General features: G+C 50.2%; 1 protein-coding gene across 3 annotated transcripts in view; it reads right to left on the bottom strand.

Annotated features, from left to right (window-relative positions):
- CAND2 (cullin associated and neddylation dissociated 2 (putative)) overlaps window positions 1–17,709 on the bottom strand; it is a 33,102-nt gene extending 15,393 nt beyond the window's left edge. Inside the window, exons 1-9 of one of the 3 annotated variants that reach the window (XM_037050938.1) lie at window positions 17,325–17,709; window positions 11,957–12,100; window positions 8,736–8,890; window positions 7,736–7,859; window positions 5,198–5,463; window positions 3,517–3,622; window positions 3,215–3,357; window positions 1,127–1,419; window positions 190–331 (exon numbers count right to left, since the gene is read on the bottom strand). In XM_037050938.1, the coding sequence (XP_036906833.1) occupies window positions 190–331; window positions 1,127–1,419; window positions 3,215–3,357; window positions 3,517–3,622; window positions 5,198–5,463; window positions 7,736–7,859; window positions 8,736–8,890; window positions 11,957–12,100; window positions 17,325–17,392 (1,441 nt within the window). In that variant the 5' untranslated portion in view covers window positions 17,393–17,709. Of the gene's footprint in view, window positions 1–189; window positions 332–1,126; window positions 1,420–3,214; window positions 3,358–3,516; window positions 3,623–5,197; window positions 5,464–5,870; window positions 7,132–7,735; window positions 7,860–8,735; window positions 8,891–11,956; window positions 12,101–17,324 lie in introns of those variants that run through there. The other 2 variants (XM_037050948.1, XM_037050958.1) reach the window with 2 other exon arrangements.
- Window positions 17,710–24,257: the final 6,548 nt, after the last annotated feature.

The raw sequence follows: 24,257 nt of genomic DNA, 5'->3' as shown, positions 1-24,257 counted from the left end.
GCATATTCTAAGATGTTAGGACTTGGCTGGGGCCAGAGGTAAGGGACACAAGGCCATCTGAAACCAGGGTGTAGGGCCTGCACCCCAGCCTTATTCTCACTGAGGGCAATGGGGAGCACCTTCAAAGATTGGGGGCTGGGTTCTGGAAGAGGCCCAGGACAGCAAATGCCAGGCTCTAATCCTTCTTACCTGCTACCAGCACAGGCATGTGCTCTGCCAGGCTGCCGGGGAGGATGCCCGCCAGCTCGGTGAGGAGGCTGAAGCATCCCTGGCGGGCCCTGATGCTCCGATCTTTCAGCTGCCGCTGTAGGGCCTTGATCACAAGGGGCACCTGTGGACAGGTGAAGGGAGGTCAGTGACCACTCAGGGAACTTCCACACCCCATCCACTGAGGACTTCAGTCAGCACGGAGAGGGTTAGTCCACCCAAGCTTTCCATCACTTGCTCTGTACCAGACCCCAGATTCTGTACTATATCCAGACCTGAAATACGTACTACTCCTAGGTAGGCCCACTTTACAGAGAGATTAAGTAACTTGCTCAAAATTAGGCAGGCAGTCTGGCTCTCAGCCCTACACCCCAAGGGGGGAAGCCCCGGGCCCCTTCCCTTCCCCAGCTGGGTTCTCCCCAGATGAGCTCATCTGCTCCCCAAGCTTCAGATGCCAGCACAGCACTGGCTCCCAATCCACACTGTCAACACCAGACGTCAATGCTGCCTGCCTGCCTGACATCTCCACTCGGACACCCAAGGACCTTAAACATAAATGTCCAGAACAGAACTCTAGGCACCGCCCTCTTCACGCTCTGCCACCTCAGGGAACTGTGCTCCATGCTTTAGCCAGAGCCTGGAACTCAAGTGCCACCTCCCTGTCCCCCCCTCCACATCTAATCTATCAGCAAGACCCCAAACTGTGTGGTCCAGGGGCAGGGCCTCCACCGGTCTGTCTACCCACTGTGCCCCAGCACCTGCTACACAGGGTTGAGCACACAGTGGGTGCTCAATACGCACACTTCAGTGGATGGACAGATGGTGGAGTGGGAAGATGGATGGATCAAAGGGTTGTAAGAGGGTGGGAGGGAGAGTTGTGAGTGGGGGAGAAGGGGGAGAGAGGTGAAGGCGTGCCCACCTGTTCTCGCAGCATGTGGAGGTTGCTGCCAGTCTGGGTGGGCTCGTCAATGGCCTCCAGCCATCCCTTCGGGGGCCGTGTTTGCCGCAGCAGCACAATGTAGGCCCCAAACACATCGGCCTTGACATTCTCCTCACGTTCCTTGAAGCGGCAGATGAGTGCTGGCGCCACGGTGTGGTGGAAGTCAGGCAGCAGGTCAGGCCGAGAGCTGATCAAGGCCGCCATGCACTTGGCTGCTGCCCGGCGCACCTTCCAGCTCATGTCGTCATCGTCACTGTACTCGTCCTCACTCTCTGGGGCAGAAAGCAGACACCATGGAGCCCCGTGCTCTGCAGCAGATGGACAGGGAGCTGCCTGCCCCACCCAGGCGGTCTGCCAGGATGAAGAGGGGAAGAGGAAGCCAAGCCTGTACTTCACCTCTGGATGATGAGTATCTTTACATTACTATTAGGAGTGTTACCTACCATTTCATAATCACCTACTGTGTGCTGGAGATGGCCCCAAGCACTTCACATGCACAGCCTCCTTTTAGCCTCACAATGACCTTGTGAGACAGGGATTACTTTCCCAGTACAGAGATGAGGAAATCGGGGCTCAGGGGGAAGTGACTGACCCCAAGTTTCATGAGCAGAGAAATAGCTGCAATTACATCAGGGTCCTCCCTCTGCCTCCCTCCCTTCCCTTCACTGTTTTGACTGCTGCAGGAAGAAAATTGACTTCCAAGTCATCGGTGAAGACCAAGAGAATCCATTTGGGGCCGAAGACCCATCCTTTGGTTTCAGACCTGGCTGTGTGATGTTTCCGTTACTAGGATTCCAAAAGGAAGAGGCAATAGGGCCTCCTTTTGAATTGCCCCGCCCTGCTCCAGTCTCCCAAGGGTCCTGATTCCTCTGGCTTCCAAGCAGGAAATGCTGTGTTTGTGTGGCTTCCTACCCTCCCGGCTCTCCAGAGAGGCTAGAGCTCACAGTGCCTTGGGCCCCATTTCACAGATGAACAGATGACTAGAATAAAGATCAGAGATGGTAAGAGCCTCTCCTGAGGGCACACAGCCAGGGAAGAGGAGAGCTGAGTGCAGGCCCGTGAAGCCCACCCCTGTCACCTGTGGAGACACATGAGACTCAAAAGGAGATGGTCCTAACCAGGGACACCCCGGGCTCAGGCTCAGAGACGAGTGCGTTCTTCCTCACAGTGCTCTGCTGACAACTCAGATTCTCAGAGCTGGAATCAGGACAAGCAACAGTGGGACACACGGATGCATCCTGCCAGCAGATGTCCCTTCTGATGGATCATTACTTGTTACCTCTACCCTATGCCATCTATAAAGAAAGATCCATAGCTCCGTGTTACTGACAAGAAAATGCCTGATGCCCTTGGCTTGGCATTTGAGGTCCGGATACTCCTGTCCAATCTCGTCTCCCACCACTCCATCTCATCAGACTCTAAGTCCCTTGCTTCCATTGATGCCCTGCTTTCAGAACCCAGAGGCATCCATGTGAGTGACAAACTGGACCACAGGCACAGAAGAAAAGTGGCCATTGAGTCCACCCCCCATCCAGATATCTCCTGGGTCAGTGCCTATCATTCCACCATTAGAGCTTCCCTCTGCTGGGTTAAAGCATTATCTCTTAGAAGCCACAGCTAAAAGGGCAGAGATGGTAGCATGGAGGTCAGAGAGTCTGACAGAAACGGCTCCAAGGCCCAGCCATGCCACTTCCTGGATGCGTCTCTTAGATCTGTGTTATCTCACGCAAATCACTTGTCTGGGTCTCAGTTTCTTTGTCTGACATATGGGGATAATAATAAACACCTGGTTTTCTAGGGTTACTGTAAGGAATATGAAATAACAGAGTTCTTGGGACACCAGTAGATGCTCAATAAATGTGAGTGACTATGGGACTCCTTACTGTGCAATAAGAAAGGATGGGGACACCGGGGAATCCAGGTTACGGAAGGCAAGGCTGGAGCCCCAGGAACAGCTGGGATCAGCATTAGCGCACTAAATGTGGCCCGTCTGTGGCTGGGGAGGGGAATCCCAGCAGGGCCACACTCATTTCCACCCTCCGGCCCCATGACAAGGTGGCCACCCACCTTGCTCACTGAATTCACTATCCTCTGTCTCCATCTGCTCCTCCTCCCCGTCACTGTCGTAGTTATAGTTGGGGTCGTACTTCATGTACTGGAGGCACAGGCTGGTGACGCTGGGCACGTGAGGGCCCATCTCCTTGGGGCACCTGTGGGGTGGGACAGGGAGGCTCTGGTGGACCCAGGAGGGGCAGGGTAGGCAGTGGGCCCCAGTGGGGAGTCCTGAGATTCCTGCACTCTACCCTGCCCCCACCAACTTCCCAAAGAAACTCTGGGGCCCCCATATTCCAGCATTCTGCTGCACCTACTTCTTTAGGAAGGCCTCGAAGGCCTGGAGGCAAGACTCTCGGAGCTCATCGTCATCCAGGCTGCAGAACTCCTCCACCAGAGGCACCAAGCGGTCCAGGTGGGCCCCTGTAAGGCCAGGTGCATCACTAAGAAGAGGCCAGACCCTTTCCCAGGCTTCCCTAGCCCACAGCACCCAGCCTGTCCCTGTACCCACAGCCCTGACCACTACAAACTCAACTCAAAGGCTTCAGAATCAAGTAGGTGTGGGTTCTAGCTCTGACTCTGCCACCTATGAGCTTTGGGATCTTGGGCATGGCACAACACTTGCCCTGAGTCTACTCATCTTCACAGGAGGGATAGTAATGCCTACCAGAGAGATTTTGTGAAGACTAATATGATGCAGACAAAGAGCTTCACCCTGGTCCTGGTATGGAGTAGGCACTCAGTAAGTAGCATCGGTTGTTGAAACTATCAGTCCTATCCTTGCCTTTCCTGCACTAGGTTGTAGCCCTGGGTGGAAAAAGGGGAGATGTAGGTATTGCCCTTACAGACCAGACAAGAGGGGCCCTGGGCTTTAGAGGGTCCCACCCTAACCCTTCTCCAGCCACACCCTTCCCCATTTTCCAACCGACCCCGAACCTTTGTCTGGGTTCTGTGTAGACCTCTTTTCCAGGTCTATGCTCCCAAGAGTGGCCAAGGGATGGCTGCTGTTTGGCAAGAGAAGGTGGAGAAGGGAAGGGTGGGGGGAGTAGGTAGAGTGCAGACTGTGGGCTGGTGCCCCAGGTGTGTGCTTGTCAGGTCGACTTCAGTGAGAGGACCTGAGAGAAGGGAGGGGCAGCTCAAGGCCAGTTCTACCCACACTTCCTTTTCCTAGCTTGGAACTCCAAGGTGTTTGAGAATAAATTTAAACCTGATTGCAGGATTCCAGTTCTATAAAATTAATCTATGGTCACAGAAACGAGACTGGTGGTTGCCTCGGCTGAGACAAAGGCAGAGAGGGACTCCAAGAGGGGCACAAGGAAGCTCGGGAGTTAACAGAAATGTTTTGTGTCTTGATTGCAGTAGTTTCATGGGTGAGCCCAAAGGCCGAAACACACTGAATTGTACACTTTAAATAGTATGGTTTATTGTACATACATTTTTCTCTCAATAGAAACTAAAAATTTCAAACTTGGATTACAGGTTGTTATTAAGGTATCTTTGTCAAAGTGGGATAGAAACTATTTTATTTTTTAGTATAGGTGCTGCCAGAGTACTTATTTTTAAAACATATTTTATTTGCCCTGGCTGGTGTAGCTCAGTGGACTGAGCGCAGGCCTCCCAACCAGAGGGTTGGCAGTTCAATTCCCAATCAGGAAACATGCCTGGTCTGGGTTGGAGCCAGGTCTCCAGTAGGGGGTGCTTGAGACACAACCACATATTGATGTTTCTCTCCCTCTCTTTCTCCTTCCCTTCCCCTCTCTAAAAATAAATAAATAAAATCTTTAAAAGATAAATATAACATTTTATTTAAGTTTAGTGGAATGATTTATAATTACCTGCCGATGAGAAGCAGATGGCTCTTAGGGCCCACCCTCCCCTTCCGGGTACTGAACCCCACTTCACTCCTAGAGCTGGCCCGCCCCCAGGCCCCGCCCCTTGCCCCAGCACCTCCTCACCTAGGCCCTGACTCTTTGCCCAGGGACCCGGCGGCTCCCTTACCCAGGCGGTGGCCTGCCTGGCGGCCCACGCTGCCCAAACACTGGATTAGGGTGCGAACGGAGGCAGGGCTGGCGGGTACACGCGGACCTGGCAGCCGGTCTAGCAGGTGATCAGCGAGCTCAACGAAGAGGTCGGTACTGCAGGCGGCCGCTAGGTGGCCTAGTGCCCCAACGGCTCGCTTGCGCACAGCCAGGCGGGGACTGCTCAGTTGTGGCAGGAGACAATGCAGGAGGCTGGCGTGAAAGGCACCCAGTGGGGCGCCCAGCCTGGGGAGCGGGAAGGGCATCAGGTGGGTCCACCAGGTGGGCACCTTGGGCCAGCCCCCCCACCTCCCCGCATCCTCTACTGGCCTCCTCCCAGGAATTTTGAGAACCAAACGGCAAATGGAAAGGCACCCTGCAACTGTGTGAAGTGATTATTATTCCTACACAAAGAAAGCAGAGAAGGGAAGGAATTTCCTCAAGGCCACCCAGCAAGAAATGCAAGACCAGAACTAGAACCCAGTTGTCCAGGTTCCCAGCTTGGGAAGAACACTGGTAAAGGGTGTGTGTGTGGGGTGGGGGTGGGGGGGCTTCAGTGGAGCTGTCCTGAATTCCTGGGAGTCTGGGACTTGCCTCAATTCCATCCTCCCCACCCCACCCCAGACCAGAAGAATCTAAAATCTACCTCTGACCTGGTCATTCTTCTGCTTATCTCCCTCAGTCTCCTTCAATGGCTCCCCAGTGCCCTTTAGATAAGCTGAGCTCTGGGCTCAAAGAAAGAGGCAACACAAGGAAACAGTTTCTGTATAAGTCAGAGGCAGCCCCTGCCCACCTTAGCAGCTGCTATTCTCGCCTTCAGACCAGGCCTGTGCATCTTCCGCCTCACACATGTCCTAATCCTTTTCTTCTCTCGCTCTGCACTACATACTGACCTCACTCTCCCATATCTCTCCACCCAGCCCAGACCTCTCTTCTGGTCTCATTTATTTGTGTATTTACCTACCATGTGACAGAGCCTGTGCTGGGGGCTCAGGAGAGCAAGGTAGACTTCACCGTTAGAACCTACCCTTAGGGAGTTTTCAGATGAGTGGCAGCCTTCCTTTGGCAACCTCAAAGTCAACATGCCCCAAGCTGAATCCATCGCCTCCTTCACCACACTTGCTCCCACTCCCAGAGGGCACCCCTCCACAGCAATGGCCCTGTGTCTGTGCCCCGTTAGTACAGCCAGACCCCTAGAAATCATTCTTCAGTCTTCACCTCTATCACCAACTCCAAGCCCTGTGGAGTCTGCCTCCAAAATACAAGCTGAATTCACCTGTCTGCAGAAGCCTCCAAATCAGTCTCCCTGCCTGTTCCACCCCCTCCCATCTCCTGTGCACACTGAAGATAGAGTGATCGGACTAAAACTCACAAATACGCACACGGCATTCCTCTGCTTCTGCTATAAAAACGAGCTCCTCACACCTTCAGTATAATCCTTAGTCACCCACCCCTGGCTTCTGCTCAGCCCTCAGGCCTCATCTTTCCAGAACAGCCCTCCACAGTATGCCCCAGCCCCAGACTGCCTTGCATAACCCCCGGACACCTGTCTTCTCATGCCTCTGCCCTCTGGACCAAGGGCAGTCTTCTCATCTAGTGTCCCACTTATGCCAGCCCATCCTGGCCATGTCCCGTCCACCCTTGAAAGCTCATCCAGCAGGACCCTCTCGAGGAAGGGTCTCAACCCCCCAGCTGGATTAGGGTCTCCTCCTCTGAGCTCCTGCAGGCCCCGCTCTTATCCTTACTGTTGTTCTTACTCCAGGCACAGTTAATGCGTCCTTCCGTGAGCTCCTTCCTAGGGAGGACGGGGATGAGCCACTGCACACTGCCAGCGCTAGTCCAGCACCTGACATTTCTTTGGCCACAGAATAGGTGCTCATATCTTGGTTGGCTGAATGAATGAATGCTTTTAAAATGGCAATAAAGCCCTGGCTGGCATAGCTCAGTGGATTGAGTGCGGGCCTGTGAACCAAAGGATCGCAGTTCGATTCCCAGTCAGGGCACATGCCTGGGTTGCAGGCCAGTTCCCAGCAGGGGACATGCAAGAGGCAACCATACATTGATATTTCTCTCCCTCTCTCCCTCCCTTCCCCTCTAAAGATAGATAAAATCTTTTTGAAAATAAAATAAAAATAAAAATAAAAATAAAAATAAAAATAAAAATAAAATGGCAGTACAACTTAAAACAAAGGCCCAGGTTCATTAGCTCAAAACAAGAAAGAAGAGGGTGAGAGAGAGGATGAACACACCTAGGTTTCCACTATGGAGAGACCTGAGTTCAAATCCTAGGTTCTGCCATTTACTGACAGTGTGACTTCTGGCAGGCCACATCACCTCTCACAGCCTGTAACACTGTGACAAACAAGTTCTCCTTTGCAGGGCTGCAGGGACAATCAAGGAGCCCTGAACACAGGGCCGGGTGTGCAGCAGGTGCTGGCTCTGTGGATTTAAATCCTTCCCTGTCCACTTTGCACTCCCTTCTACCCTGGTCTTCCTTGCCTGGGTTGGCCTCCCGCACCTGCTCAGCATGTCAGAGAGGATGTCCAGGGCTTCCAGCTGCACGGCCACATCCTCCTGCTGGGCAATGGCACTGGTGAGCTGGCCAGTGATCTTCCGGCACACGTTGGTGGCCAGGCCGGAGCCTGCACAGAGCACAAGGTGGGCATGGTGAGGTTCAGGGCTGACTCCATCTCTGATCAGCCTTTGCTCTGCTGACCCAGAGAAGCTAGCACCTGAGTGGTCCCATGATTAACCCAAAGTCCTGGCCATGCTAAGTGGCAGCTTGGGGAGCAAGAACTGATAGCAACCTGCTGGCTGGCTGACCCCATACCCCACTGTTCCTTCCTTCCTCCCTTCACTAGGGCAAAGGGAAAAGTTAAAAACTTTCTTCCCTGGACTCTCTTGGTGCTAGGAGGGGCCCAGATGACTCCATTCTGGCCAGGTAGATATAGGTAGAAATCTTCTGGGTGCTTCTGGGGAAACACATGTTTTCCTACAAAGGGCAAGAGACCAGGCAGACTCAACCCTGTCCTAACTAAGCTACTAAATGAATTGCTTGTCCTGGCTGATGTGGCTCAGGGGATTGAGTGCCAGCCTGCAAACCAAAGGGTCACCAGTTTAATTCCCAGTCTAGGGCCCACGCCTGGGTTGCAGCCTGGGTCCCAAGTAGGGGGCATGTGAGAGACAACCACACACTGAAGTTTCTCTCCTTTTCTCCCTCCCTTCCCCTCACTCTAAAAATAAAGAAAGAAAATATTTTTTTAAATGTTAAATAAATTGCTGCAAAAGTGGAGTGGGTGATCCCCTACTTCTTCAAGTTGCCAACAGTTAGATTTTGTAACTTGCAGCTACAGGTATTCCTGACACAGCCATGAACTGGAGTAGACAGGGGTCTGAATTCTCTGCCACTGACTAGCTGGTTGACCTTAGGTAAGTCCCTTTACCTCTCTGAGCCTCAGTTTCTTTAACCATAAATTAACACAAGTAATTACAGCACCTAGTCCCTGGCACGCAGGTACCTGTGGCTGCAGGGGGGAGCTCCGACAGGACGGTCTTGAGGCCGATGCCAGCGATATCTCGGAGCTGTTCCTTGTCTGACCGCATGTTGGCACAGAGAGCGTCCACAATGGTCTCTACCTGGTACTCCTTCACTTTGCCCACCAGAGGACCCAGGCTGAGCAGAGAGGGGAGGAGAGGGTTCAAAAGTCCAGGCTCAGCCTGAGTCAGGCTACCCCTTACATCTCCTTGAGCCTGTGGGGCCACATGTGCTGAGGAAAAGGCCTCGGGTCAACAGGAGACTCCGGGTTTTGCCAGGACTGGCACCCTGTGCCTATGCCAATGCCATTCCTGGCACCTCCCAAACCTTCATCTCCTCCTGGGTTTTGCAACTCAGTATATGGTGAAAACAGCGAACTCAGTAACCTCAGCTGGGAACCAAAGAGTGCCCCAGAGCAGTGGTTCTCAAATGGGAGCGGGTACCAGAATCCTCCGAAAGACTTAAAACACAGATCGCTTGCCCTGACTGGTGTGGCTCAGTGGGTTGGGCGCTGGCCTGCAAATCGAAAGGTCACAGGTTTTATTCTGGATCAGGGTGCCTGCCTGGGGAGGAGCCTGGGTTGCAGGCAACTGATTGATGTTTCCCTCCCTCTTTCTCCCTCCCTTCCCCACTCTCTAAATGTAAATAAATAAAATCTAAGACAACAAACAAACAAAAACTACAGATCCCTGGGGCCCACCCTAGATTTTCAGCTTCAAGAGGTCTGGGTAGGGCTCAAAATTTACATTTCAATCAAGCTCCTCAAGTTCCTAATAGATCCTGATGATAGTGGTCCAAGATCACACTTTGAGAACCACTTAGAGCAGGGGTGACAAACAGGCCCGCTGAATGCAGCCCTCTGCCTTGTTTTATCTGGCCCAGCACCCAGCAGCAGCGCTGAGCTCCTTGCCCCTAGTTACGGAGTAGTTACATTTATACAGTTCCTAAAGTTACATTCGGCCCTTTGAAGGCAACCACCAGGCTGATGTGGCCCCCGGAGAAAATGAGTTTGACCCCCATTAGAGCCTTGCTTCTCAAAGTGTGGTCACGGATGAGCATTATCTGGAGCTTGTCAGAATGCAGACTCTCAAGTCCTGCCCTAGAGCTCCTGAACCAGAATCTACATTTCAACAAAGTCCCCCAAGTGATTCAAATGCATGTAAGTGTTTAAAAACAGCTGCACTCGGTGCACTGGGTCTCGGCCTGAACTGTGCATTGCTATTGTCTGGGGCCTTTAAAAAACTGTCACCTGGGTGCCAGCCCCAGAATCTGAGTTAACTGGTTTCAGGTTTAGCCTGGACGATAGGCGTTTTTAAAATTTTCCCAGATGATTCCAACATGTAGTCAGAGGTGTGAACCTCTGACCTAAATGAGTGGTTCTCTGTCAGTGTGCATTAGCATGCAGATTCTCATCTGCTGCTTCAGACCCTCCCTCCACCACTCCCACTCCTGAGTCCCCAGATGGGGAATACATAGTTGTAACAAAAGTCCCAAGTGACCCCAACTCATGCCAGTTTGCAAACCTTGGCTTTCCTGCCAGCTTTCCCCAGTAGCTCTTCCATCTAAGTAATCATGCCCCCCCCTTCTCTGTCCTGTGCCATTGGTGCACAGTAGGGGTGACACTGCCCCCAGGGGTGTTTTGCAAATTTATGAAGCCTTTTTTGGTCATTATGACTAATGAGATGGCACTTCTGGCTTTTACTGATGCCACGGAGGAAGGGGCAAGTGGCCGGGAATGGTAGAAAGACAGTATTGCAAAGCAAATCACATTTCAAGTCCTGCTGGCATTTCTAACATTCCCCTGGGCATCTGTATAGATAAAAAGTCTTTCTATAATCATTTCGGTCCAGAACCTAATTTCATTTTACATATAAACTCGAAGTACTTGTTGCACTCTTAATATATGCTGAATTTTCCAAGAATGTAATTATCAGGTAAATTGAAAGAAGACTCTATGGTTTTCTGGGAAACTTTACAAGGAAATAGTCATCATTTCAGAAAATCCTGTCACTAAGAGCAATGCCCCTGGTGGTATCTGAGTCCCCACCCTCCATTCCCACCTGCTACTGCTGTGGCACTCACAGTGAGTTTACGCTGAGGTGCAGGCTTCTCCTGACTTCATCATCACTCTGCTGCCATCACGCCTGAGTACTTAGAGAAACATACTGTCTTCCTACGAACAACATTCCTTCTATTTCTCCTTTATGTTGCAGTTGAGGGCACTATATATACAGCTTTGAAACTGCATGCAGGCAGGTTATAACGTGTACGAATGTCATTTCATGAGAAGAAGAGGGTATTTCAGACTACCTGCTGTAAAAAGTGGATATTGGTTGTGCCAGTGGGAAACCACAGTTCACCTTGTCTCTCTGCACTGCCTTGTTGAGGTGTACAGAAGATATGTCACGTTCTGCATAAAACTCTTTACTGAATTCCCTTTGCTCTTGGGATCAAGCTGAAATTCACTAACACGGCCCAGAATGCCTGGGCTCAGCTCATAGAGTACTGTCAGAGAGCAGTGTCCCCACTCTCTGTCGACTATTGACCCCTGCCATGATTCAGTGCCCTTCCCTGCTCCCCCTGCCCCCCCCCAACACCCTGTGCATACCCTATCTTGCTTTTTCAGCTCTGGATGTAAGTGGCGAAAGTCTTGGGGCCACAGCCTCATGATGCCAAGGGCAAAGACTTTTGGGACCACTGTATCCTTCAGCTCTCACCACTCTGGTTCATGTCACTCTGCCTTCCAGTGCTAGTACCTGCATCTGTGCCTGAAGGCTTTCACTGGTGCCAGGGAATGCACCACCCTCCCCGCTACCCCAGAAGCAGCCCTCAGCCTAGGACTGAGGGAGAGCTGGCAGGTGGGAACACTCTAAGGGGCCCCCCACAGGGTTAAGCTCTGCTTCCCCACGGTGGTAACTTGCTTGATAACACAGGCTTTGTTGGCTTTCTTCCTTCCCTATTCCCAAACTGGACTTTCCTGGAATCACTTCTCAAATAAACTTACAAGTGAACCCTTGTTGCTGGTTCTACTTCTGGGGGAAGACAGACCAAGTCACTGTCCAACTGCACTGGGACACCAAGAGCCGCTTAGCAATTCTTCTCTTGGAGACTGTAGACTAAAGGGACAGGGATGCCCAGGGAGCTCCCACACTGGGCGCGTACAGCCAGAGGGTGCCTCCGTGACCCCACAAGGCCAACACTCACCACTTGACTGCCAGGTTCTGCACCTCGCCATTCTTGTCCTCCAGGAGCCTAAGCAGCATCTTTACCACCTTGCGCTCACTGTCCTCATCCAGCTGGATGGAGTCCTTCTGCAGCTCTGACATCAGGTCGCTGGTGGCCATGAACCTGGGCAGGGAGGGCAGAGGAGGATTTTTGAGCAGCTCTGGGGCCCCGGCCCCAGTGATTTAGGAAGCATCATAGAGTTCCCCCAGAAGCAGACCTCGATACAGAGATTCAAGGGAGAGGAGATCATCTGGGCTGTGGGCACGGTCAGGCTACCACAGGGAGACCTTGCGTGAGAGACACCAACTGCCACACCATGGCCGACTGAGAGTGGGGCAGCATACTAAATGCTTAGGGCTTCAAAGTCATGGCAGTTGCTTCCACCATTTACGCAAATGTGAACTTGGGCTACTTCACTTCACTGAGCCTTCACTGAACTGTCTGAAAAATGGGGATGAGAATAGCACCTGTCTCATGGAGCTGTGTGGAAGATAAAAAGAAATAATGCATGTGATGTGCCCAGCACACAGCTAGTGGTCAGTAAATAAACACTCAGTGAGTGGCACTGCCATTATTATAAAGTACATCACGCACATCTCACTCACACTAGAAAGTTGAACAGACACCTTCCAGCCAAGTCAGGTGTCAGCAAGCAGCCCCTCTACCAGAAAGTGGAGGGGGCTAGCCCCGCACACTTCCACTTCACAGAACCGACCCTGCCCTTAGACCTGTGGTTCTCAAATTGCAGCCAGCAAGAGTGCCATCCCAGGGTGCCTGAATCAGTAGCTCTGAGCTGGGGCATTTCTAACAAGTTCCTGGATGACGCTGAGGGGCAGGGACCACTCTCTGAGAACCACTGCCCTAGGCCATACTAGTGGGCCCAGGTACACCTTAGACACGGCTATTGACAGCTGACCAGTCCCCAGTTTTAGCTCCCTGGCCCGGGGTGGGTATCATGGTCAAGGGCTACCTGCCCCTGGGTGGGCAGATCAGTGTGGCCTGATGCCCTCTTTCAGGCATTTGAAAGTGTACTGGTGGGTGGTGGTCTGAGCTGGAAAGCCATTGAGAGTTGGGGCTACAGGGGGCACTGTGGAGCAACATTCCTGCCAAAATTCGGGGTGGGGGGCAGAGTCTTAAACTGGCAGCCCTCAGCTGTGTCCATCTTGCAAATGTTTTTAAAAAAATTTGAATTATCTGTCAATACTTGAAAGCTGGGAGAGTTGACTTAAAAGTATTGACTTCCAGATTCTCTTGAAGACAGACTATTTGAATGCAACTGGCTGACAGTCCTGGTGACAACAATTTGCTCTAGTCAAGTCACAGCTGCCCTCTTTGGGTGAAACACACACTCTCCAATCACCAGGTTCCTACCAGGCCCACTCCACCTGTCCACAGGCTCTTGCAGGCACCTGAGAATGGAGACTAGAGGAAAAAGCAGGACAGAGCAGCAAGGAGAGATGTCACAAAGTTGGGACCAAACAGCTGTGGCCCTGGGAAGCTTCCAGGTTTTGCTGACCTACAGGGCACCCCACCTCCTCGCACCAGCCTTGGTTTCTGAGTTGAGCCAGTCAACCAAAAGCCCTACCCTCTGCTGCCTTCCCCCCACCCTCTGAAAAATCAGTCACGGTCAGCCACGTCTTTGCAGGCTCAGACCTGCCGCTGGAAGTCATGGTGGCTCACACCACCCTGTTCCTAGGAGGTCACCTGTTGATGTCATAGCTGTTTATTTTTAACAGCTGGGATAAGCCTCAGGCTGCTGAGAGAAGGAGGAGTGGCAGGGTTGACTGTGCCTGTCTCTGGGCCTGGTCATTGTCGGAGAAACAGCCGAAGCGAGGTGAAGGAAGGGGCTTGGATCTGAGCCAGGCCAAGGTCCCAGTCAGGCACATGCACTCCTAGGTCTGTCCACCTGAGGGAACGTTCTCAGAAGGCAGGCAGGACCTCTGAGCTCCATTTCTGCTGCAGTGCACGGAGATCCAGCTCAGCCTGACAACTCAAGGGGTGTGCTCCTTTGCCCAAGATGGGCCTCCTGCCCCTTCTTTCTTCTCCATCTGTTGAACACCTGTTTGTGCCAAGGGCTCAGCTGACATCAGTCTCAGGGATGACTCCTCTGACCACTCTGTCCTACCCCCCACGCACACTCTCTCTGCACACCTGGTTCTTCGGGACAGGACCTCTCAAAGAAGTCTGCACCCCTCTGTCACAGAACCTCTCATACTACGCTGCACTCCTATCACCAGTGTGTCTCCCCCAGTGAATTGTCGACACACAGAGGCTTGTCAGTTTCATCTTTAGAACTCAGGCCCCACAGAGAACAGGTCCAAAGAAGGCTAGGGTGGGGGGCGGGGAGAGGGCAGGAAGGGAGGAAGGGTGAGAGTTAGCCTCTGACAGGGCTCAGAGCCAAACAGATATGCGAAAAACCCAAACTCAGAAACCAACCTTTCTGAAATACGCCTCGGCATTTCAGACATTCCCTGGGTNCGACACACAGAGGCTTGTCAGTTTCATCTTTAGAACTCAGGCCCCACAGAGAACAGGTCCAAAGAAGGCTAGGGTGGGGGGCGGGGAGAGGGCAGGAAGGGAGGAAGGGTGAGAGTTAGCCTCTGACAGGGCTCAGAGCCAAACAGATATGTGAAAAACCCGAACTCAGAAACCAACCTTTCTGAAATACGCCTCGGCATTTCAGACATTCCCTGGGTCCTGGGAATGCTTGGCTCTCCAAGAAAGAAAGCCCTATTGTGCATCTGTGTGTGGCGGTAACAATGGGGGTGTACAGAACAGTGTTTAATTTGGTAGATAAGAGCTTGAGCACCAAAGTTAGGCTTTAAGTAAATACTGGTCTTGTCATTTAACAACTGGGTGAATCTGAGCAACAGACTCCTCTCTGAGTCCCGCTTCTTCCACCTACAAAACGAGAACTTTCTTTGTCCTCCTTGGGAGGTTTCAAGAGAACAATGAGTTCTTAGCAGGAGGTAGATTAGGAAACTGGGCTCAGAGAGGTTGCAGGAACTGCCCAGTGTCACGTAGCAAGTTGGGAGGAAAATTAGCCCACTAGTCAGTTCTGGCTCCTCAACCAACACTACTGTGTTTTCAAGTAATGATGAAGGAATTCCTACCAGACCTACCAGCTTACCCATTTCACTGTTGGAGTCTGTGTGGGAACAGGGCAGCCTCCTGCCCAGAGTGGGGGCCCAGGAATAACAGGAATGGAAAATGTCCTCCACCCTGCCCACCTCCGTCTGGGGTCACTGCTTGCCTCCAGGAGCCAGAGGACACAGCCTCTGTTTCATTCCAGAGAAACCTTAGAGGAAGCTCAGCTGAAACACTTGGCCACATGGGTGCCTGGACAGCTGGTCAGCAGGACCCAACCTCCCTGGTATTTGGACTCTAAAAATAGAACCATCCTCATGTAATTGGGTGGTTTTAAGTGTTCTAGGGCTGCTGGCAGAGCAGGCTGAAAGGGCTTCTTAAGCTCTAGGTGGCAGGACCAGCTCCTTCTCCTAGAGACTAAACCTAAGGCCCTAGAAACAGTGGTGCAAAATCCCCTCTGCTGTGTGACCTCAGGCAAGTCACCTCTCCAAGCTTCTGGAGAACAGGAAGAGCAATCATTATCACCCAGATGGACAGGTAGACTGAATGAGACTACAATGCACAGCACAGCAGGGAACCTGGGACACATAAAACATTCCTTGAGCACCTACTGTGTACACAGAACAGGCTCTGGGATACGAAAAGGAAACACACAGTTCTGTGGTCCAGGAGCCCTGGGTCTCCCAAGGCTAAGATGTGATGCAGCAGGAACATGGGCAGAGGAGGTGTGGGAGCTCAGAGGAGATGCCCAACCCTGCCTGGGTGTTAGCAGGCATCCCAAACAAGTGACAACTGAGAAGGAGCTAGCCAGGTGAATGGGGGACATGCAGGGAGGCAAAGAACTTCCAGGTAAAAGCCCAGAGTGGAAAAAGGGCGTGGCAGATTTCGGCTGTGCACAGAACCATAATAGTGTCCATTTATTATGTGGTTACCTGGTGCCAGCCACTAATCTAAGCATTGCACAGGCATCAACTCATTTCATCCTCGCACCAACTCTCTGAGGTGGGTTCTGTTATTATTCCCATCTTATAGGAACCAAAGCTGAGGCTCAGGAGAAGTCAAGCAAGCTGTCTGTGATCACACAGCCAGTAAGTGGTTGTGACTAGGATTTGAACCCAGGACTGTGGCTCGAAGGGTTTACTAAAGCTGTATTAGAGGTTATTGAGGAGTGTTGAGGAATGGGTTTCAGGAGAAGGCTGGAATCAGATGGCCTTGCCAAGATCTCAGTCTCTATGTGAGACTGACCTGGATTTGGGCCCCAAGTCCTCTACTTTCTAGTTCTGTGACTGTACCTAGACCCTTCATGCCTCTGGGGCTTGGTTTTCCTATTTGTAAAATGGGGATAGAGTGATAAAATATTCAATAAATCGGTGCAGCTATATTGGTCCCTGCAGGCTCCTTTCAGCTCAGAGGGTCCACTGGCTGTGTGACCATGGGACAAACATCCCTGGGCCTCAGTTCCCCACCCCCCACCCCAGGATGAGGGAGTTAGACCACAAGTTTCCTCTATTCTTTTCAGCCCTGTTCCTGTGAAGCTTGGATGCTAGGGGAAGGCAGAAGAAGGGGAGTGGACATCCAAAACCTAGACACCCCCCCCAACTCAACCATTATCTACCTGTGCCTGCAAGACCACTCAGCCCAGCCCCCTCCTTCAAGCTGAGTCAAAGCAAACCTGGGAGTGGAGGGTATGGGAAAGGGTGCCCTCCTGTGCAGGCAGGAGGCCTGGAGTGATAGTGAGAAGAGGGCTGGGGCGGGGGGTGGGGTGGGGTGGGGGTGCTGTTGCTGAGGTTACCAGTGAACAAGTAAATCCCGGAGTGTAATCCCAGAAAGGGGCCGGGTTTCAATGCAGTACAGCATAGGCAGCGCTGGGGTCCCTCGCTTCACTGTGGGCGCATCAGATGTGGGGAGAGAGGAGGGCTGGGTGTAAATGAAGAAAGAAGAGACAGAGGAAGGGTGCAGCGGGGTGGAGCTGGGGCTTTAATGGGGGACAGGAGGCAGGGATTGAAATTTACATGGCCGGAGATGAACCAGGAATTAGAGTCACGGACAGGGCAAGGATGCAATCCGGGGAGAAGCCAGCCCTAGCTCCTGGGGGCGTTGAGGTGAGGGGGAGGGGAGGGTCTCGACGAAGGGGCGGGGCTTAACCCTGGATAAAAGGACTGGGACTGCAGGGTCCAGGGGGTGGCTCATGCCCCTGGTGGGGAGGGAGACCCAGGGATTCAGTGGAGGCGGAGAGGTGGGGCGGAGCTGCGGAGCGCACCTGAAGTCCTTGTCGCTGGACGTCATCTTCTCCAGAAGGCTGGAGATGTGAAAGGCCGCGGTGCTCATGGTAGCTGCGCGCCGATGGCCGGCCGGCGGGAGGGAATATGGCGGCGCAGGCGCCCCCGGCCCCGCCTAGCCGCACCGGTTGTGCTCACCAGACCGAAATAGCAGCCCCCGCCGGGCCCCGCCCCGCCGGCGCAGTGCTGGAGCCTCTGCTGCTGCCACTGCGGGAGGCCGAAGGGGGCCAGCGAAGGGCTCCGCGGTACAGCCTGAGTGTCCAGCCCGGGCATCAGTTCTTGCCCGCGAATGGCCCAGCACCGGCTTGCACACCCCCAGAGATGGGGAGGTCACCACTTATTACAGGACCATTCCTCCCCGCGATTCTTGTGGGTCCTGACTTTGCCCTCTGTACCCCTCGACCCTGCTTGGTGGCATAGGCATGGTATCACAGTCTCAGGATAGAGTCCTAGTTCCGCCAGTTCCCCTGCTGTGTAGCGTTGGCTAAATTACTTCTATAAGCCTCAGCTTTCTCTCTGTAAGCATTCAAGGAACAGGAGCTGCTAATTGTAGGTCAAGCCAACCAAAGCCCTTCCCAGCCCACCCCACTCATCACGCTGGCCTGCCCCAGAAGCGGACAGTATCTGAAGAGTGTAGCCAGCCACACCAGGGCCCCTTCCTGCCATCCCCAAGCCTCAGCCCATCAAGGTGCGTCTCTTTATTTTACAGCAATGCAGCCGAGGCTGAGAGAGGCGCGACCAATGAATCTGAAATGGAATTAGGACTGACCCCAGCATCCTTAATACCTGGAGCAACAATTCTTCCATAAAGCTGCCCACAGTTAGGTACAAGCTCAGGGTGGAAGGCTCTGTAGGAGGACAAGGAGAACCCTCTCTAAATAGCCAGAAGGCTGATGGCTCTTGAGAAGGGAGTAGCATGTACTTTGGATCAAGGCAATCCTGGGTTCAAATCCCTGCTAGGCTACTTCCTGGCTGCGTGGCCTTGGGAAAATGAGACAACCTCTCTGGTCTATGTTTATCTGACGCATAAGATGGTGATAAAATAAATCTTTATTAATAACACACTTACTGGGTACTTATTATTATGGGTAACTGGATTCTACAGCAGTGCTGTCCAACAGAATTTTCTGCAATGTTGGAAATCTTCTACATTGCACTATCCAATATGATAGCCAGTGACTACAGGTGGCTATTGAACATTTGAAATGTGACTAGTGTAACTAAGGAGCTGAATTCTTAACTCTACTTTTAATTAATTTACCTTTAAATAGCCACATGTGGCTAGTGGCTACCATATTGGACAATGTAGTTCTGCATATTAGGGACACAGCAGGGGACTAGACATACACAACTCCTGCCCCTGGGGACCTTACATTCCATCCCAGGACATGAGCATTAAGAAAGTAAGTAATTAACCCTGGCTGGTGTAGCTCAGTGGGTTGGGCATCATCCCACAACCCAAAAGGTTACTAGTTGGATTCCCAGTCAGGGCACATGCCTGGGTTGCGGACCATGTCCTCAGTTGAGGGCACATGGGAGACAACCAATCCATGTTTCTCTTGAACATCAATGTTTCTCTCCCTCCCTTTCCCTCTCTCACTTAAAAAAAGTAAGTGATTAGATAAGAAAAATTAAGATATATACAGAAAATAAAAGAAGGTAAAAGCATAGAGAGTACCTGAGTATGGAGGGCCAACTTTAGCCAAAGTGGTCATGGAGGCCCTTTTTTGAGGAAGAGACATTTTGGCTGAGATTCAAACAAATGAGAAAGAGGTAGCTGGGCAAAGATTTGAGAGAAGAGCTTCCCATATAGGGGGAACAGCAAGTACAAAGGTCCTGAGGTGACAACAAGACTAATGTATTTAAGAAAAGTGGCTGGACTGGGCCCTGGCCAGGGTGGCTCATTTGGTTGGAGTGTTGTCCCACAAACCAAAAGGTCATGGGTTCAATCCCCAGTCAGGACACGTGCCCAGGTTGCGGGTTGGTGCCTGGTTAAGGCACACGAGAGAGGCAACTAATTGATATTTCTCTCTCACATTGATGTTTTTCTACCCCTTTCTTCCCTCTCCCTAAAATCAGTGAGCTGTCCTTGGATGAGAATTAAAAAAAAAAAAAGAGGATGGAATGTGCTTAGTCCCCTAAGAAAGGAAGTGAGGTCAGAGAGATGGGTAGGGGGCCAGAATATTCACAGCCTTTCAGGTCAAGGTGAGGAGTTAGGATTTTATGTCAGAGAACTAGGGAGTGACTAGAGGGCAACAAGCAAAGAGGTAACATTACTGATTTATTTTTAGAAATATCCCTTCGGCTGCCCAGCAGTCAAGAATGATGGTGGTTTGCATTAGGGGAATGGTGGTGAAGATGGGAAGAAATGTACAGATTGTAGATGTGGTATAGAAATAGAATACAGCCGCTCTGCTGAAGGATTGGATGTGGAGGCGAGAAAAAGGGAATAATTAGAGGTTTTTAGGTGGAGCAGCTGAGTAGATGATAGGGAGGAGGAAGCCAGGGAAAGGAACCCTTTGAGAGGAACAAGGGTTTGAGAGCTCTGCATTGACCTGTTACCTGGGAGATACCGACAAAACATCCAAGGAGACATGTCATGCTGACGGTTGGACACACTAGTAGCATCAGGGAAGAGCATTGCGTTGGAGATGGAGATCGATGGAAGGTCTTCACACAGGCGGTATTTAAAGTGATGGGAGTGTACAAGGATGGACAATATTAAGTATTATTGAGGATGGGAATAAACAAAATTATTCTATAATGGGAGCTTTAAATTGGCACAATTACATTGGAAAATTGCTTGGTAATATTTACAAAAGCTAAGCATATACCTACCTTGACCTGTTCAGATAAGCAATTCCATTCTCAGGTATGTATTCAAGCTACATGAATGCTTATGTGTTCAACAAAAGACTGGTTAGAGCAGCTTTATCCAGCATAGCCAAAATTTAGAAACAACCCAACCATTCAGCAACAGGTGAGTGGATAAACAAACAATGGTGTATTCGTTAAAATAGAATACTACATAGCAACAAAAACTAACAAGCTACAGCTACACAAAATAACATGAATGAATCTCAGCAATATTATAATGAATAAAAAAAGCCAGACTCAGGAATGTCCACTATGTGGTCCCTTTTGTGTGAAGTTCAAAACCAAGCAAAAGTAGTCTAAAGCTGATAGAAGTCAGAATAGTAGTTACCAGGGGGATGGGAAGGGTCAAAGGTAGCTTTTGGGGGTTCCTTATAGGGAAGGGTCAAAGGTAGCTTTTGGGGGTTGCTCTGAATATTCTCTCTCTTGATTGGGGTGATGATTATGGGTAGAGTATATAAATAGGTAAAAATTGTCGAGCTGGTCTTTGCTACATGGAAATATGCCTCATTGAAAAGGAGGGAAATGAAAAAAACATGCAGTTTAACAAGTGATTTTTGGTTGAATAACATTTTATAATAATTTTAGAAGTCAGTGAATATATTTTTACAAGTCAAAAAAGATTAAATAAATAATAATGACTTTCAGTCAAGGTGGCAGCATAGGTAAACATGGCTCATCTCCTCACAGAACCACATCCAAATTACAACTAAATTGCCCTGGCTGGTGTGGCTCGGTGGATCAAGTGCCAGCCTGTGAACCAAAGATTCACTGGTTCGATTCCCAGTCAAGGCATATGCTTGGGTTGTGGGCCAAGTCCTCAGTGGGGGGCACGCGAGGGGAAAAATATGCTGATGGTGTTTCTCTCCCTCTCTTTCTCCTTCCCTCACCCTCTGTTTAAAAATAAATAAATAAAACCTTCAAAAATAAATATATTTTTTTTAATTACAACTAAATTATAGAACAACCATCACTCAGAACCATCAGAAATCGAGTTGAATGGAAACCTGACTACTATGTAATTAAAGAAACCCCATCCATCCATACTGGTGGGGGGTTGGAGATGTAGAATGGGTTGACCTCACACCCACATGTGGTGGATAAAAATTCAGGAGGGATATTTTGGGAGTGAGGAGTGGCAGCCCCACACCAGGCCCCACAGCCCAGCGTCCCAGTGACAGAAAGATAAATCCCTATGACTTCTGGCTACAAAAACCAGTGGGGGTTTAGTCAGCAGAAGAAACTTCTAGAGTCCCAAGCAGTTCCTCTTAAAGAACCCACACACAGACTCACCTACTCCCTCTCAGCTCCAGCACTTGGGTGGCAGCTTGAAAGGCACCAGTAGCATACAGGGAGGAAGTGAATCGTTTGACATCAAGATGAGAGCTGGGGGACAGTTTTCTCCCAGCCAGAGAGGCCATCGTCCCTTTTCTGAACCCTACCAACAGGGCCACAGATCGGGCAGGCAGGTAACCAGGTTGACGCCATCAACCTGGCTTATACTGTCTGCCCCGCCCAGGAGATCCCCTGAGACTCCCGTCTCACCCAGTTTATGGGCTCACCCAAGCTATTAGCAGAGACTTCCATATGAATGGCCGCTCTTGGCTCATGCTTCACGACTTCCTAAATCTTCTCAAACAAGCAACAGCCAGCAAACTCAGTGAGCCTGCAATCCCCGTACCTCTTGCAAAGTGGCGCCGGCATGGCACTAGCAGCAGCCAGCCTAGATTCAGTTTGGCTTTGCCAGGGAATCTCCAAGCCCAGCACAAGTAGCAACCATCTCAGATTGATCTATAGCACAGGCCAGGCAAAACACAGGTCGGGGCTGAACTTGGTCTGTGCTACCCAGGAAACCCCAGAGCCTTTGCACCCAGCAGCCAGCTACAGACCACATCTGATCCTCCATGGATGTTGGTGGTCATGGTCACAGCTAGTCCTTGGAGCTGACTAGCCTGGGTAAATCCCTCCAATCCACCTGCCAGCAGCAACCAAGGCTTGACTACAAAAGGAGTGTATACTCAGTCCACACAAAGGGTGAACCTCAAGTACTCGGCTTGGGTGACAGGGGAGGCTGTGCCATTGGACCCTATAGGACATCTATTACATTAGGCCACCAAGACATAGAGTCATAGCAGCTCTATCTAATACATAGAAACAAACACAGGGAGGCTGCCAAAACAAGGAGACAAAGAAATATGGAACAAATGAAAAAACAGATCAAAACTCCATAAAAATAACTAAACAAAATGATATAAGCAGTCTATCAGATGCAGAGTTCAAAACACTGGTTATAAAGATGCTCAAGCACTGACTAGTGTGGCTCAGTGGATTGAGTGCCAGCCTTCAAACTAAAGGGCTGCCAGTTCAATTCCCAGTCAGGGCACGTATGTGGGTTGTGAAACAGATCCCAGTGGGGAGCCGTGCAAGAGTCAACCACATGTCGATGTTTCTCTACCTCTCTTCTCCCTCCCTCCCCTCTGTCTAAATTTTTTAAAAAAAAGGATGCTCAAGTAACTTAGTGAGGACCTCAACAGCATAAAAAAGATCTAGTCAAAAACAAAGGATTCACTAATAGAAATAAATAACAATTTACAGAAAAACAACAATAGAGTGGATGAAGCTGAGAATCAAATCAATAATTTGGAACATAAGGAAGCAAAAAAATAAGCAATCAGTACAAGAAAAAGAAGAAAAATTTAAAAAGTGACGAATGTATAAGCAGCCTCTGGGACAACTTCAAGCATTCCAACATTTGCATCACCAGGATGCCAGAAAGAGAAGAGAAAGAGTGAAAAGCTGAGAATCTATTTGAAAAAGTAAGAATGTGAGCTTCCCTAATTTGTCAAAGGAAACAGACATGCAAGTCCAGGAAGCACAGAATCCCAAACAAGATGAACACAAAGAGGACCACATTGAGACACGTCATAATTAAAAAGCTAAAGGTTAAAGATAAAGCGAATCTTTTTAAAAATATATTTGATTGATTATGCTAAAACAGTTGTCCCATTTTCCCACTTAGTCCCCTCCGCCCTGTGCACCCCCTCCCACCTGCATTCCCCTGACTTTAGTTCATGTCCATGGGTTGTACATATAAGTTCTTTGGCTTCTACATTTCCTACACTATTCTTAACCTCCCCCTGTCTATTTCCTACCTACCATTTATGCTACTTATTCCCTGTACCTTTTCCCCAACTTTCCACTCCCCTTCTCCACTGACAACCCTCCATGTGATCTCCATGTCTGTGATTCTGTTCCTGTTCTAGTTGTTTGGTTAGTTCATAGTTTTTGTTTGTTTGTTTTGTTTTTGTTTTTGTTTGTTTGTTGATAGTTGTGAGTTTGTTGAAATTTTATTGTTCATATTTTGGTCATCTTCTTTTTCTTACATAAGTCCCTTTAACATTTCATACAATAAGGGCTTGATTATGCTAAACTCCTTTAACTTGACCTTATCTGGGAAGCACTTTATCTGCCCTTCCATTCTTAATGATAGTTTTGCTGGATAGAGTAATCTTGGATGTAAGTCCTTGCCTTTCATGACTTGGAATACTTCTTTCCAGCCCCTTCTTGCCTGCAAGGTTTCTTTTGAGAAATCAGTTGACAGTCTTATGGGAACTCCTTTGTAGGTAACTGTCTCCTTTTCTCTTGCTGCTTTTAAGATACTCTCCCTCTCTTCAATCTTGGGTAATGTAATTATGATGTGCTTTGGTGTGTTCCTCTTTGGGTCCAACTTCTCTGGGACTCTGAGCTTCCTGGATTTCCTGGAAGTCTATTTCCTTTGCCAGATTGGGAAAGCTTTCCTTCATTATTTTTTTCAAATAAATTTTCAATTTGTTGCTCTTCCTATGCTCCTCCTGGCACTCCTTTGATTTGGGTATTGGAACATTTAAGGCTGTCCCAGAGGTTCCTACGCCTCTCCCCCCTTTTTTTTTTGAATTCTTGCTTCTTCATTCTTTTCTGGTTGCATGTTTATTTCTTCCTGCTGGTCCAAACCATTGATTTGAGTTCTGGTTTCCTTCCCATCACTGTTAGTTCCCTGTACA

Source organism: Sturnira hondurensis, unplaced genomic scaffold (genome assembly GCF_014824575.4).
Source record: "Sturnira hondurensis isolate 20B ecotype Veracruz unplaced genomic scaffold, ASM1482457v3 Scaffold0000867, whole genome shotgun sequence".
NCBI lineage: Eukaryota > Metazoa > Chordata > Mammalia > Chiroptera > Phyllostomidae > Sturnira > Sturnira hondurensis.
This window is presented reverse-complemented; position numbering and strand designations above follow the sequence as displayed.